This window comes from Alternaria triticimaculans, assembly GCF_023758025.1.
Source record: "Alternaria triticimaculans strain BMP 0046 chromosome Unknown scaffold_1, whole genome shotgun sequence".
Lineage (NCBI taxonomy): Eukaryota > Fungi > Ascomycota > Dothideomycetes > Pleosporales > Pleosporaceae > Alternaria > Alternaria triticimaculans.
Window position 1 is genome coordinate 2,308,784 of NW_026055958.1, and position 14,210 is coordinate 2,322,993.

The 14,210-nt window shown below is 53.6% G+C and overlaps 5 protein-coding genes across 5 annotated transcripts; 2 read left to right on the forward strand and 3 right to left on the reverse strand.

The window, feature by feature from the left end:
• Window positions 1-1,425: 1,425 nt before the first annotated feature.
• Window positions 1,426-3,191, reverse strand: J4E78_000747 (uncharacterized protein; the record flags this gene model as incomplete). Its single annotated transcript, XM_049361409.1, has 2 exons — window positions 1,426-2,696; window positions 2,762-3,191. The coding sequence occupies 2 exons, from the start codon at window positions 3,189-3,191 to the stop codon at window positions 1,426-1,428; spliced, it is 1,701 nt and encodes a 566-aa protein (XP_049226692.1).
• A 1,463-nt stretch (window positions 3,192-4,654) lies between these two features.
• Window positions 4,655-5,845, reverse strand: J4E78_000748 (uncharacterized protein; the record flags this gene model as incomplete). Its single annotated transcript, XM_049361410.1, has 4 exons — window positions 4,655-5,010; window positions 5,059-5,271; window positions 5,319-5,388; window positions 5,435-5,845. 4 exons carry the CDS (start codon window positions 5,843-5,845, stop codon window positions 4,655-4,657), a joined length of 1,050 nt encoding a protein of 349 aa, XP_049226693.1.
• Window positions 5,846-7,325: 1,480 nt separating this feature from the next.
• PPP2R5D (Serine/threonine-protein phosphatase 2A 56 kDa regulatory subunit delta isoform) lies at window positions 7,326-9,627 on the reverse strand (the record flags this gene model as incomplete). The annotated part of the gene is made up of 7 exons (XM_049361411.1): window positions 7,326-7,337; window positions 7,362-7,680; window positions 7,732-8,030; window positions 8,076-8,429; window positions 8,477-9,085; window positions 9,140-9,520; window positions 9,604-9,627. 7 exons carry the CDS (start codon window positions 9,625-9,627, stop codon window positions 7,326-7,328), a joined length of 1,998 nt encoding a protein of 665 aa, XP_049226694.1.
• An 841-nt stretch (window positions 9,628-10,468) lies between these two features.
• On the forward strand, window positions 10,469-12,490 carry J4E78_000750 (uncharacterized protein; the record flags this gene model as incomplete). Its single annotated transcript, XM_049361412.1, has 4 exons — window positions 10,469-10,615; window positions 10,670-11,009; window positions 11,060-11,137; window positions 11,184-12,490. The coding sequence occupies 4 exons, from the start codon at window positions 10,469-10,471 to the stop codon at window positions 12,488-12,490; spliced, it is 1,872 nt and encodes a 623-aa protein (XP_049226695.1).
• A 470-nt stretch (window positions 12,491-12,960) lies between these two features.
• COX6 (Cytochrome c oxidase subunit 6) lies at window positions 12,961-13,767 on the forward strand (the record flags this gene model as incomplete). The annotated part of the gene is made up of 4 exons (XM_049361413.1): window positions 12,961-13,124; window positions 13,252-13,297; window positions 13,400-13,517; window positions 13,649-13,767. 4 exons carry the CDS (start codon window positions 12,961-12,963, stop codon window positions 13,765-13,767), a joined length of 447 nt encoding a protein of 148 aa, XP_049226696.1.
• Between the last annotated feature and the right edge of the window lie 443 nt (window positions 13,768-14,210).

Below are 14,210 nucleotides of genomic sequence, written 5' to 3' on the forward strand. Positions count from 1 at the left end.
CGGACCACTTCACATATAAGCCAGTGTTGATGGCGACTTCAGCTAGGTTCTATCAAATTCACAATCTGTCGTCAACTCCATCGTTGCAAGAGCACTGAAAATATAATCATCGACTTCTATAAACCCTTGACATAATCATCAAAATGTCTTTCCCACCTATCCGCTTCACTCCTTTCCAAGTCTCCAGCGCACCGTCGTCTGGCCAAATAAAGACAAAGCAGCCTTCTCATCAACCGGAGACGTCCACAGCGTCCAATACGTCTGGCAACTCCACTACGTCCAGTAACTCGACGTCAAACACTGACAACTCCAATACTACGACCTCACATGACGGAAAATAGCTAGAAGTAGTTGACGAAGAACCCATCCTGGTAAGCCACCGAAAATTCAACTATTTCCGTTTTGGACATAACGAAATAGAGTAGAACGAAGATGGTCCATTGCGGCCACGATGGGTTGTATCGTATAAGCATCGGTCAAGTTCGCCTCTGTTTGAGAAATGGTCACTCTTGTCGACATCTGAGCATTTGGTTTGAATGTACTTGTCAACTTCACCTACCAATTCCACACACTTTCGTTCACTCGGTGCTATTCAGTGATCGCAACGTGGTAACAAGTCTGAGGCTCTAAAAGCAATTCCACATACATCTCCAGATTTTTTCTCAAACAATCCGCCATGCCCAATGCGTCCTTCCATGACCGTATAACTAGACCTCACTCCAAGGTACATCCTTTCATTCCAACACCCATAGAACCGGTCCTCTTCATGTCTCAGATTCATCGGCACGATGCCCCGCTCGACCCCAGCGTACAAGCACTACGGCCGTAACCCACTGCCGCGTTTTGTCGTGTCATTCGGTCGTACTTCGCGGTGACGAATACGAGGGTGCTGATGCTACTAACCCCTCATGCAATTACGCGTACACTAACATGATGCCTGCATTGTGACATGTGTTAGGGACAGTTTTTCCTTTTATCCTAAAGTACAATATATGGGCAGGTTTGGGAAGACAGAAGTAAACTTCCACGTTTACAGTGTCAAAAACCATCAGGTCATCACGACGCAATCTGGTGTCTAGAATCACCGTCACAAACACATCACAGCTGGTAAAGGTGGGTGTGAATAATATAACATTGAGTAATACAGATTTTCGTTTTCGCTTTGAATGAAGAAGACGTCGTGGACATTGCGAACGAACGACCAAAACCCTCACACACCTACCCCCGTTTCTCTTCCATCATGACGCCTTGCTGAACGTTTTCCAAAGAAACAGGAATCGACATAGGAAATCATGTTTGGGTATGTTGTTGTAGTAGTAATCGTAGTGCCAAAGCAGTTCCTCTCCTCTCCCATGCCAATTCATGTGTCTTCGTCTTTTCTCCCCTTCGCTCTGCGAATAGAGAGCTAAACAAGCCTTCCTCTACCTACCTCTTCTCACCCATTTGCACACCCGCCTCAAGCGCAAGCGGTGTCTTCTCCCTCTGCTCTTGTCCCTGACCGCTGCTGCTCGACTCACCCTGTGGCCTCCGTCCGATGCGTGCGAGCCAGCTCTCGGCACTCTGTACGGTGCCATCAACGACAGTAGTAATCTGGCCCATCATGTCCAGCCCCTCTTTTGCAAATGCCAGCATGCGGTTTGCGCCTCTAACCTCATCGCCGCCCGCGTGTTCATTGTTCGCGTTGCGGCCGGCGAGCTGCCATCGCTGGGGTACGGAGAGCAATTGTGTTCGAACAACCGTCTGGGCGTTTTGCGGGAGGGCGCCGCCGGTGTAGCGGGACACGGACTGCACGACGGATTGGAGGGTTTGCCAAATGTCTGAGGAGAGGACCTTGATGCGGTCGGCAATTTGACGGACTTGATCGTCTTTGTCCGTGTCAACGAGGCCCATTTGCGCCATGGTGCCATTGAGTTGCGTCTTATCATCCGGGGCAGCGAAGCCGGCAGACTGCCTCTGGTTGCGGAGGGCAGCTTCGTATTCTTCGAGGACGAGCTTGAGCGCGCGCATGACTGAGTCGATGTGGGTTGTTGCGCTGCGAAGAAGACCGAGGCAGAGCTTCAACGATCGCAATGATGTCTCTGACAGAGCTACACCGAGACCGGACGTTGTCATGATGAGCTGCGTGGACCAGTTGACGCGACGATCCTGCGGAGTATTTGAGCGCTGTTCGGGCGACTTGTGCGACGTTATCTCTCCAGAGATGACGGCCTCCTCATAGTTTGGAGAGCGCTGGTCGTCGTATGCAGGGAGCGACTCGGAGTATGAGGATTGTGAGCCGCCTCTTGTTCGTGACGCTGCTGCAAGAGCATCGTCGACGTCCATGGCGTCATCTGCTGGGCTCGCGATCCTTTGCCTCTTGCTCCTTGAACTCTCGCCATCTCCCTGCTCGAGGTCGCTGGGTCGTCTGTCCCCTAGATAGCGGCGCAGGCTTTTCTCCATGCCCGTTCGCCTACCCACAGATGACACAGTGTTGACCATGGGCGATCCAATGTTGCGCTCAATGAGCTCAGCACCGTACTGGACCAGACGTGGGGTGTAGCCTTTGGTGGTGTTGTAGGCTGAGATGGAGCCGTTGATGCCATTTCCAAGCCATGGGTGATTCGACGTAATCAGAGAGAGGAGTGGCTCTGGAGGTTCGCTTGTGGATTCTCGAGCAGATAGTGTGAGGGATCGTGCCGTCGGCGAGCGAACGAAGTCTGCGATGGTCAGTCAGCATGCATTCCACGTCATGAACAGCAACCGCAACAGCGTCGTGACGTACCCGGGTTCCCCAATCCGCTCAACGCCTCTGCTGCCAGCCTTACATCCGGGTCGTCCATGCTGACACTCGTTTCCCGTCTACCGACGTTGTCATCCTGCATGCTGCGCACACTCGCGGTATCCATCGGGCTTCCCACGTCTTCACGCGGTAGGCCCTCTGGCGCTCGTGTGAAAGTCGCATTGTTCGGTACTGGCAGCATGCCCCATTGCGATCTGTCGTACTGCGACCGCGGGCTGTATTCTATTGAGTTGTGTGGAGTATGACGCGCTTTCGTGTCCGGCAGGTCTAGCGACTTGATGCCAGGCAGCCTCCCATGGTCCGGCACATGGCTTGGGATATGCGTCGGAACCGAAGGGAGGTGAAGCGATTCGGGCTCGTGTTGTGTATAGGCGGGCGGCGGGGCACGCTGTAATGGTCGTTCCTGCTCCATGGTAGGATTCTCGCAGGACCGTGACGTTTCTAATCAACCCGACTACCCCACGTTCATCTATGCGCAGACCACGCCGGGTTGTGTCTCTGCGACTCTCCGATCAGTTGTCCGGTGCAGCGCTATGTCCGTGAAAGCCGTCGCAATGCCCAATGATGATGCGGAGGGTGCGCCTCGAAGGGGTATTCTGCTCCGCGGAAGCGTAATCGGAGGCCGAGTGCGAATTGGGGGACGCGATGATGTCGTTTCAGGGGATGCGAATCTCAGAAGACGCACAGCATGGGAGCGCAGCTGTAAGTATCGATCGAGAGGCGTGGAATTGTCGGTTATCGCATCGTGGAGCCGGAGGCAGGGTTGGAGGGGGATGACAGCGCGAAACGACGCCGGGCAGCAAATTGGCGATCGCCTCTCACATGTCAAAATCCTATCACATGTCACGAACAATCCACCCAAGCCAACGCCACCATGCTTGTCGGCCTTTACCCCGAGCGAAGTGACACCGACGCAGACACTTTAGTTATTAAATTCCATCGAGTAACGACCTGTAGCAATCCTTGGCGTCCTACGCATTCCCAGGCTGCATCAGAACGTCCGAACACGCTGTTATAAAGCTGACGACAGGAGCCCGGTACATATGTGGGGCTACAGCCGACCTCTAAGCTACATGAGTAACGTAACAACACATTACCCGATGTACCTTACTCTTCTTCGCCTGTCTTACCAGACCTCAGCACTGCATGTCTATTGCACGTAACTTCACCAAATCCATTTTCTCTAGTGCAAATGCTTTCGGGGCCGTTAAGATATTCATGTGTTCAGCTGTAATCGCCCGTCACAGCGTGCAGGGCTGGGCTATCTTCTACTGACTGGTGTGCGATGGCTGTCATATCAAAACGAGTATAGTCGCCCGTTGCACGTGCAACTCGGTAGACTTCCCTACATTAGCTACATGTACGTCCAACGAGCGTCCGCCAAAGGCAAAGTACACACATGGAACATGAAGCAGTCATTGACGATTATGCATTATCTTTCGTTGAATATTGTCTACAACGTGCTCTACCGCCCATGCCAAAGCCCAAGACTAACACCAGAGTTGTCGTAACGCGAACCGACCAACCATGCTCTTACATGCTTTTATCGTGACACGGGGCCGGACCAAAAATGTCGAGCCCCAAACATAGCAATTACAATAAGATATGGAAATTGTAGCCCTCCAGGCTGATATCGTGTCAAGAACGAATTGGTAGGAGCCTGGCCGAAAGGTGGCTCCACTTGACGAAGATTGTTCCGAACCGGTGCTTGGCCCGTAACATCTGGCTAGCCCTGAAGAGCATCGAATGCTACATCAGATGCTATCGCAGAGTAGTTCGAGTGCTTCCACGGCGAGAGGCCGTTGTGCGTCGTCCAATGCTTCAAAGAGCTCTATCTGCCGCACAGCACTTCGCATGTCCTCCGAACGCTCGAGCTTAGGCCTTGCGGCTGCGGGTCGCGCGTCCGTTGGGTGTGCCGTTGGGCGAAGCTCCTGTAGCGACACCGTTAGTGACACCAGCACGCGAGGTCGAAAGACGCCTGCGAGCTTCACCAACAGTCGGCACCTTCTCGTCCTTCATCTCCACCAACGCGCTTGTAGCCCTGCGGCGGCCCTTGGGCACCGGCTTCTTGTACGTGGCGAAGTAGAAGGCGAGAAAGAGGAAGAGGTACGACGTGATGATGCAGATACCGGAGATGGCAGCAAACTCCTCACCAGCACACTTGCCCATGTTGGGCATGTGTGGCCAGTAGGTGCTTGTGAAGTAGGTCCACGAGGCGAAGTAGATGAAGCCTGTATGTTGTTAGAGTCTGATGTGGAATGTGGCGGAATTGGACTTACCGAGGTCGAGGACGAACTGGGTGATCTGGCCAACGGTGATGTACTTCTTCCACCAGATGCGGATGCCTCGCGCACTCTGGAAGTAGTACCAGTACATGACAACGTGTACAGCCAGGTTGAGAGTGATGACGGGCCATGAGACGGGAGTGTGACCAATGAGCTGGGTGTAGCAGAGGAGAGCGGTCGCGCCGTGGTGGTAGGTGTGGAGGAAAGCTGGGCTTATTAGCGATGCGACGTCGATGTTGGCTTGTTGCACTTACTCAATGGCTTCTTCTTCAAGAACAGGAAGCAAGTGTCAATCAACTCGAGGAACTTGGTGAGGTAGTTGAGCTGCAAATGTTAGCAGCATCCTGAGCATCTCGGCGCAAGTACTTACGTAGTACAGAATGACCAGCTTGTCGGTCCATCCACCCTGGTGGTCGCAGATGGCGAAGAAAAGACCCTTCCTGACAACAATGGGGATCAATTGCTCAGCGAAGAGGAGAAGTAGGGTGCCGCTGATCGCCGTGAGGTAGAAGTTGTGGACCTTGAAGAGAAAGTTGAGCTTGAAGGGCTCACGGTTGCGCATGAGCTCTCGTCCGCCGAAGATTATGATGTAGTAGGTAATCAGCGTGACAACGCAGACCTTGAATGTCGAGAGCGGCGTCTCTCCTTGGACGAAGCGGAAGTCCTGGGGCTTGTAGCCCGCGATGGGCTCGAAGCATTTCTCGAAAATAGGCCATAATGCCAGGCCAAAGGGACGGTCGAGCGTCGGCGCGCCGACTTCAAGCCAATCTGGGCCACCCATTGTGTGCGAGTATGAGTTGGGACTGTCGAGGTTGGTGTTGTGGTGTTCGGAACGGTGGAAGCCCTGGACGTGGGGATTTAAAGGGTTGAGCCTAGCAAAGCGACTAGGTAAACAAGACAAACGTGGAGGAAGAGAAGGCAACCGCGACCGAGCAAGTGCAAAGCACAAAGGAGTGACGAGAAAATGTGAAGAAGTAAATCTCACACCGAGCCAGATGGAGGTGATGCGCAAAAGGTTATGAAGGGCCAGCAATGTTTTCTGGCTGCGCGCGGAAAGGAGGTCGGAAATGACTGCTGGGGTCTTCCGCCTCTCCCGCACCTGGGCCCAACGCGCCGTTGCACGTCCAAATTACGACACATTGCAGACCGAGGCCATTGACTTGTTTACTATTGGCTACGCTACTGTATTGCTCTCCTTTTACTTTGGTATCGCTGCTGACCGCCGCTGACTACCTTTACCATGTTCTCACACACATGCATTACCACGCTGGCTCGTGGATAGCGTGCACTTAGGCCTAACTGACGTAAAGTCCTGTAATGCAAACGTTGTCCATTGTCTCTGCGGTTCACTCGGCGCGAACCACACGTTGGCCTTTGTCGCAAAGTAGAAGCAAAGCCTCCCAGAACATGGCATCGAGTCGGATATCTTGGCGTTCCGAAAGCCGAGGCCCCCCTTGAAGTTAGCGACCTCCCAAACCGGATAACCAGGAAACCTATGCGGCTCCCCGTGTCTATTCGCGTGGTAATTTTAGCCTGCATGGCTTCGACAGTATGGGTTTCCCTTGCAACCCTTTCAGCACTGGCTACCACAAGGCGCACGAAGTAAACAACAACACCACTCATCCGTGAAAGAAGCCTCCTACGAGAGCTCACGATAGTTCTCAACATCGCACAGCTTGCGATTGATCTGCAAAGCAATCAAAAGTCTTTAGAAATTCTTTATATTCCGCGTCTATCAGTGAAGAAAGTCCCTATTTCGTCGTCTTTCACAAGAAACATCATCCGGAACACCCAAATGAAACGTTCCATGTTGTTTTGGGAAGAACCAAAGAAACTGCGACGCTTGATGCCAGATAAACCACATGATATCGCGACTACAATCAGCCCTCAAAAGACTGGCAGTGAAGCAAGGCAGCAAAAAGAGAAGAGAATGGATGCACCCAAGAAATCAAGAGCTAACAACCCGGGTAATCGTACCTCCAGAATTCGACCTTGCACGTCCACCTGATGGTCGCGACGAGACGACATGGCCAGAAGAGGAATTCGGGCGACTGTTGCTACGTGGTCGGCCAGCCGAGCGGCGAGCGCTGGACGAAACGTGGTGCTCCCCTTGCGAAGTATGATGCCGTCGCTACAAAGACGCAAAGCACAAACACGTCAGATCCACCTGAACCGAAATGCAAGTCTTGGGAAAAAAAGGAAGAAAACCTAGGAGTCTAGGGATAGAATTAAGAGTACATCGATTCGGCCACACAGAATGCTCATCCAGAGTTCTAGGGACTTAAGAATCAACGTACCGAGGTTTGGCTGCCTTGACGCTCATATTCCTTTGGCCGCCTCTCTCTCGATGCTGTTCCGTCATCCTGTAGACGGAGGTTCTCCAAACGTGACTCCGAGTCATCCATACGCATCGGGTCGACGGCGGACTTCTCTGCAGTGCCGTTTGAACGTGACTCGGCGAGCTTGGCGAGCTTGTCCCAGCGATCTTGTCGACTTTGCTGTCTTTGCGTTGCGTTGTTTTGTGACTCGGCGTAGTCATGCGAACAGTCGTCGAAGAGTTGCGGGTTTACTTCCATGAAGAGCTTCATAGCATTGTACACCATGCCGTGGATGGTTCTGGGCAGATAGTCAGCAAGCAAGCCATGTCACCAGAGTTCAGATACGTACCGGTTCCAGTGTCCCTTTGAGTTTTCGTACAGCGGTGCGAACATGATTGGCAAAATGACTTCGACATTGTCGCTAACCAGATTACAGAAGTACTCGTTGTTCCAGAAGTACAGCGCTCTCTCGGCGACCTGGAAATGAGGACTGGCCACTGATTTGGCTAACTGGTTGAACAACGGCTCCTGAACTTTTGCGAACTCGGCGGGGTCCATAACCTCGAAGATGTCCTCTACTTCGTTCAGGAACATGACTTCTTTGGTGCTGTTCACCTTTGGCCAATAGCGGAGAAGACCCAAAACAACCTGAACGTGTAAGCCTAGCCTATTGGATCTGGCGTATGTCCCTACCTCTTCTGTTAATGCCGCGTCCTTTTCCAAGAACTGGACAATGCAGTACGCCAATTGTGGATGGTACATGCTCAGACTCTTGACTTTGTGGAGCGGGATGAGTACCCTCGTGAGGAATAGCTTGTGCTCCTCCTTCAATGGCAAAGCGAAACCGTTGATGATGGACCCGAGAATCTCGAGAAGCTCGGCGATACCGTTGAAGCGCTCTGTCTCGTAGATGAATTGGAAGAAGACGTTGTTGATGGATCGGCGGATGTAGGAGCGGAGGTTGAGGAATTTGCCGTATATGCGATGGAGCGTAGTCTTCAAGAAGTCGCGTTCCCGGGGGTCTTCAGAGTCGAATAGCTCGAGCAACTGCTGGTGTTAGCTAGGGGAATCTAGAGGACAGGTCGTGTACGTACGTTTAGCACGAAGCTGTGGTCTATATACGCTTTGGCAATGTTCGTGTTGAAGTCCTGGCTTTCGATGAAGCGAAGGAAGAACTCGTAGACTACCTGAATGTGCGGCCACGCTACTTCCAGCACCGGCTCGTCTTCCTCTGGGTCGAAAGCTTCGCCTTGGGGATTCATCGGGGGCGGGATAGGACGAAACAAGTTCTTCGCGAACATCTCTACGACGCGTGGATACATCTTCTCGGTGATGACCTGGCGGTTGTTGGCGACATAGTCGAGCAGCTCGTGCAGAGCCAGGCGCTTGATCTCCTTTGACTTCATGTCTCCGCTAGCATCGTTGAAGTCGAAGATGATGTTGCATTGGTCGATCTTTTGCATGAAGAGTTCCTCTCTCTTGTTCGGGGGCACCTCGTGGAATCCGGGGAGCTTTTCCAGTTCACGCTGACGTTGATCCGAGATGTCGAAGCGCGACGAGTGTTGTCTCTTCGGGGTTCGCATGCCCTCGATGTTGTCCTTGGGCGTTGCTTGAAGACGGTCGAATATTCCCGACTTCTGGCCCGCCTTTGGAGGCGCAAGATCACCGGGCATCGTCTCGGCAGCGCCAGGAGGAGGCACATGCTATTGCACTGGTTAGCCTACCAAACACATATCGGTTGATGCGCGGGTACTTACAGGCGCGCTTGGGCTGATGACGACGCTGGGTGCCAGGGGCTGCCCCAGCCTAGAGGGCGTGCCTGGACCTGCAGCGCCAGCGTTACCAGCAGCACCGGGGCTCATCATGCCCTGTCCGCCGAAAGATTGGGGTCCACCCGCGAGGGAACCGGACGAGGGCTGGGGGTTCTGTTGTAGCGACCCAATGTTGGCCGAAGCGCCATCGGCGGCGGGCTGGCTCTTGCTTCGCGCATCAGTGAGCTGCGTCTGCGACGAGGAAGGCGTAGCCTGGGCAGAGCCCGAGGGGGAGTTGGAAGCACCCAGCGACGGCGATGCAGTTCCCGAGGTGGAGTCCTTCTTCTTAGATGACTTGCTATCCTTGCTTCGAGAGAGCTGTTCGGACTATACATGTTAGCCTCCGCGCATAGAGAGGGGTAGGGGGGTGCGTGGTGTGGCCGGGGTCCATGGGGAGGACGAGCACTTACGACCCTCTGCCTGAAGCCCTTCATGGCTGTCGGAATGCGCCCACGGCCAGGTCAAGCGCAGCGGTGTTGCAGAAACGGGCGTCCGAGATGGCGGCTGGCCTCGAGGCGTCGGGGGACAGGTCGCAAGCCGATAGCGCCAATGGAAACTAGATGGCAGGCGCACACACGGGGAATCGGACACAGGAGAGCGTAGGGCTCAGGCCGACATGGAGGAGAGACGCGTGAGGTAATAGATGGTGGCTAGTGTAGCCGTCTAGGATGGTGCACGGGGAGTCGGTGGAGGGAGCAGCTTCGCGAGGGGGGGTCAGACGGCAGCCGGGGCCCTAGCAAGTTGCTGGTGACGTATCGGCGCTCTGGCTGAGGGAGAGGCGTGTATTCTGGAGCTGGAGGGACAAGTTGGAGCAGGTCGTCAACTGACAACTCAGGGCTGCTGCCAGACAGACAGCGTCGAGTGATTCGCGCTAGCCGTCCCGTAGCGAGGCCGTGCGTTTGGGCCAAAAGCCCCGCCGCAGCCGTCACGACATCCAGGATAGCTGCGAGAGTGAAGTAGCACGGCGGGCGTGTCAAGGGAGCGACTGCGCGAGAGACGGGAGACTATTCCGCTGCTGGGTCCGCGGCAGCCTCGTATCATCTGATCTGGCGCTTTGCACGAGAGTCATCGCGAGATCGATCCCTGTCTCTATAGAGAAGCGGCGACGGGCTTCGCACTGGCCCAGGGTCTCATCACTTGTCTCTCGAACACCTACCACGGGCGTACCCAGATAGTCCGGCCGAAGTAGACAGAAAGCTTTGAGCGACTACAAACTCTCGTGAATCTCACCGCCAGAGCGTTTTGAGCTTGCACCTCTCCACCGTGTAACCCAATATGGACAACGCCATGTCGACCGAGAACGAGCATGCGCCCTGGCTGCCCATCCCGTCACGTGCCGTCTCCGTTGTCGAGCATCCCGCCATCATCAAAAACGTTGACAAGGGCATTACCTCATTAGGTGGGCCTGTCAAACTAAGCAAGGTCAGCCGGCAATAGCAGTGCCTACCGCTTTGGGAGGGACTAACACTCGCCCAGGGCCTGCGATCACGATTGGAAACCACGACCAACGCCGAGGGTGACGACGAGCTCAAGAAACTCATCTCTGTCTCGCTGCGCCCAGACGACCCCTTTGCCAAGCGTTTGCTGTCCACGCCTGTGAGGACGAACAACCTTCTCATCAAGGTCACGGTGCCAAAACGGACAGGACGCAAACGAAAGCGTGGAACCACAGGGCCATTCCTTACTGAAGATGAAATCACTTTGACCAACAAGACGTATGTGGATGCACCAACTATCTACAGGAGCCTGCAAGACAATGCCTCGATGTACAAGGTTGCTCTGGCCGGAGTCGTAGATGAAACTCATCGGTTCCGAAGTGAGTCGAGCACAATCTTGAACTCTGTGGAACCATCACTGACTCTCCAGATATGCCTGACTTGCAGTATGCTGCTTCTCACAACGAGACCATGGTGGGTCTGCGAGACCACGTCCTGCCAAAACGATGTAAGACTAATCCCAACACACTCAAAATGTCACTAATCCATCCTAGACGAACAGTTGTTGAAGTATAATGTCAACACCGCGGCCGGTGCAGATCTGGCCAAAAGCGTTGGGCCATCGCCAGAGTTCATACAGATGCCAATCGCCTTCAACTATCGGTTCCAGCAAAACTCAAACGTCAAATACACCGATCAAGGTGTTGTCAATATACAAAGAAGCCTCGCCTACAACGCATACACAATTGTCAAACCCACAGACGAACATGTACCGACAGGACCCCGACCCGGTCTTCCAACAGAGAGAGATCTCTCACCCTATATGCAGTCACTGATTGCAAACATTAGAACTCTGCTCTTACAGAGACCCATAGTAACCCGGCAGTTACTTTACAACAGACTGGGATGGGACAAGAGAACCAAGCTTCGGCAAGCAGCCATCTATTGCGGATTCTTCTTCGAAAGCGGGCCCTGGCGAGAGGCTCTTGTCCGTTGGGGAGTCGATCCTCGCAAAGACCCTGAATATCGCAAGTATCAGACTGTGTCTTTCCTGTCTTACATCAAGTCAGGCACATCAAAGCACCGCGCGGTCTTCGATCAGCATGTCTTGAAGCTAGCAAAGATGTCGCCGGAAGAGTTGGAGACTGAGCACACATTTGATGGTGTCAATGTTTCGCGAACAGGCAACCTCTTCCAGTTCTGCGATATTACCGATCCTCTCATTGCGAAGGTTTTGGCTACAAAGGACATTCGATCAACTTGTGCACCCACCTTCCAAGGGTGGTATCACGTTGGCACTTGGGCCAAAGCAACGGTCATTCTGAAGGACAAGATGAACGCAATTATTGGCGGCGACAAACCGGATGATAGCATATATCAGCGTATCGTCGAATGGCCTGAGCTGTGGGACGATAAGGAAATGGCAGCGCAGTACAAGAGTGAAGTCGACGACCGTCACACACACCACGAGAAGAGGAGGGAACACCAAGTGATGCACAACGTGCGTTGGGCTGCAAGGAATCCGCGCTACGCCTTCGAGAAAATGGAGGAGACTGATGAGCCAGAAAACCACGCTGACGGAGACGAGGCGCCAGACGACGTCGAGGTTCCGGAGGACATGACCGAAGATCCTGTACAGCCAGATACTCTTCTGAACGCTGACATCGGGGATGCGGAGGACGACGAGGATGATCAAGATGGCGAGGTGGATGAAGACGAAGACGAAGAGATACAGGCCGGTGGCAGGAACGATGATCTGTCTGGCAGCTCAGAGCTGGATGACGACAGCGACAGCCCAGTCATGTCCGTCCGAGCAGCATCAGAGGGACCAGTCCCGTTTGGCGGTTATTACAGGGTATAAACCTTCCGAGTGTTTCTATGAAAGCGTGAGCACTTGTGGATGAAAGCCAGAATATATTGGTTCTCGCGTTCATAGCTGTTCTCTTATCTAGCTTCTTCAATCCTGTCTACAGATAGCTGGGAGCGTTGTTCAAGGACCTTCAAAGACAATGGCGTGCATTGCCTAAAAAGGCGATGTCACGCGCATGAAGAGAACTCAGATACAGGTTAGAATTTGAAGAATGCTTCAACAGTGATTTATATGATTAAGTGCGGCAGCGCGACTATGCCGTCAGTCTCAGGAACGGGTGCGACCCACTTTTAAGACGGCTTGGCTTGGGCGCAACTCGGATCGCCTGAGCTTTCGTTTTCGTAACCTCACGCGAAATCGCACCACCGACACCACTACTCATCGACACACTGCCGGCTACGCACGCCCAGCAGCCCCGAATCCACCTCCCGTAGCTTGCCAGTAGCTCTCCAAATCGCAACATGTCCTTCGTCCGCGCCGCGTCGAAGGTCAGCCGAGTGGGCGTGCGAGTCCCGGCCTACCGAGCAACCCCTGTTGCGTTGAACACCCAGCGTGCTTTCTCGCAGTCGGCTGTCCGCAAGAGCGATGCGCATGCTGAGGAGACATTCGAGGAATTCACCGCCAGGTACGACCAATCCGAGGAGGGGCTGTAGAGTCGGACGGGCAGGAGTCATGCGGAGATCATGGACAGCCATTGAGCGCCATTGAGGATATGACGAGCTCCATCGCTGACTTGTGCTTCTTCAATATAGATATGAGAAGGAATTCGAGAAGGTGAACGACGTTTTCGAGCTTCAGGTACGTTGTTGTCTCCACGATGTGACCCCACCGGTATCACCCGACATGGGTTGGGCAACTGTGGGATGCCACGAACAGAGTCAATAGGCTGACAATCGCCAGCGAAACCTGAACAACTGCTTCGCCTACGATCTCGTTCCCTCAACCACCGTCATCACCGCCGCTCTCCGCGCTGCCAGGCGCGTGAACGACTTCCCCTCAGCTGTCCGGGTTTTCGAGGGTACGTCTTCTACTACGTTCCCAATATCAGTCCTGTCTCTTTCTACACAAAAGGGAGCCAAACGGACTCTGGACTACGCTACTTCGGCATCCGGCCAACCTTGAGACGTTGATTACTAACATACGTCACAGGTATCAAGTTCAAGGTCGAGAACAAGGGTCAATACGCAGAGTACCTCCAGGAGCTCGAGCCCATACGCGAGGAGCTCGGCATTCCTCTCAAGGAGGCCATGTACCCCGATGAGAAGTAGAGATCAGAGGATCAGGCTGCGCATATTCGTTATCCCCATGTTCCCGCCCCCACATTTTGACATCGAATACCATGGTGCGCCTCTCCAACAATGTAAATGTCAACCTTTCTATTTCTTATCTTAGACGGAAGACCGGACGTGGATGTGTGGCCTTGTATAACTATGGTGATGTTCTCTGTTTCACACAAGATAACCGCAGAATTGCATATGATTGGGAGGCTATGAAGGGTGAGTCAGGCGACGGCAGGTAGTTGGATAGATGTATAGTGTTTGTATCTTGCAGCAAGTCCCATCTGACCCGTGAACTTCTGAACGCAGTTTTTGTTGTGATCTTAGTCCGCCGAAGCATGCACTGGAAGAAATGCGTTGCGGCTGCGGCTCTGCAGGAGTTTCGCATATTCATTTGCAGATGGTGGCGCGATGAATCGCGTTCAATAATATCC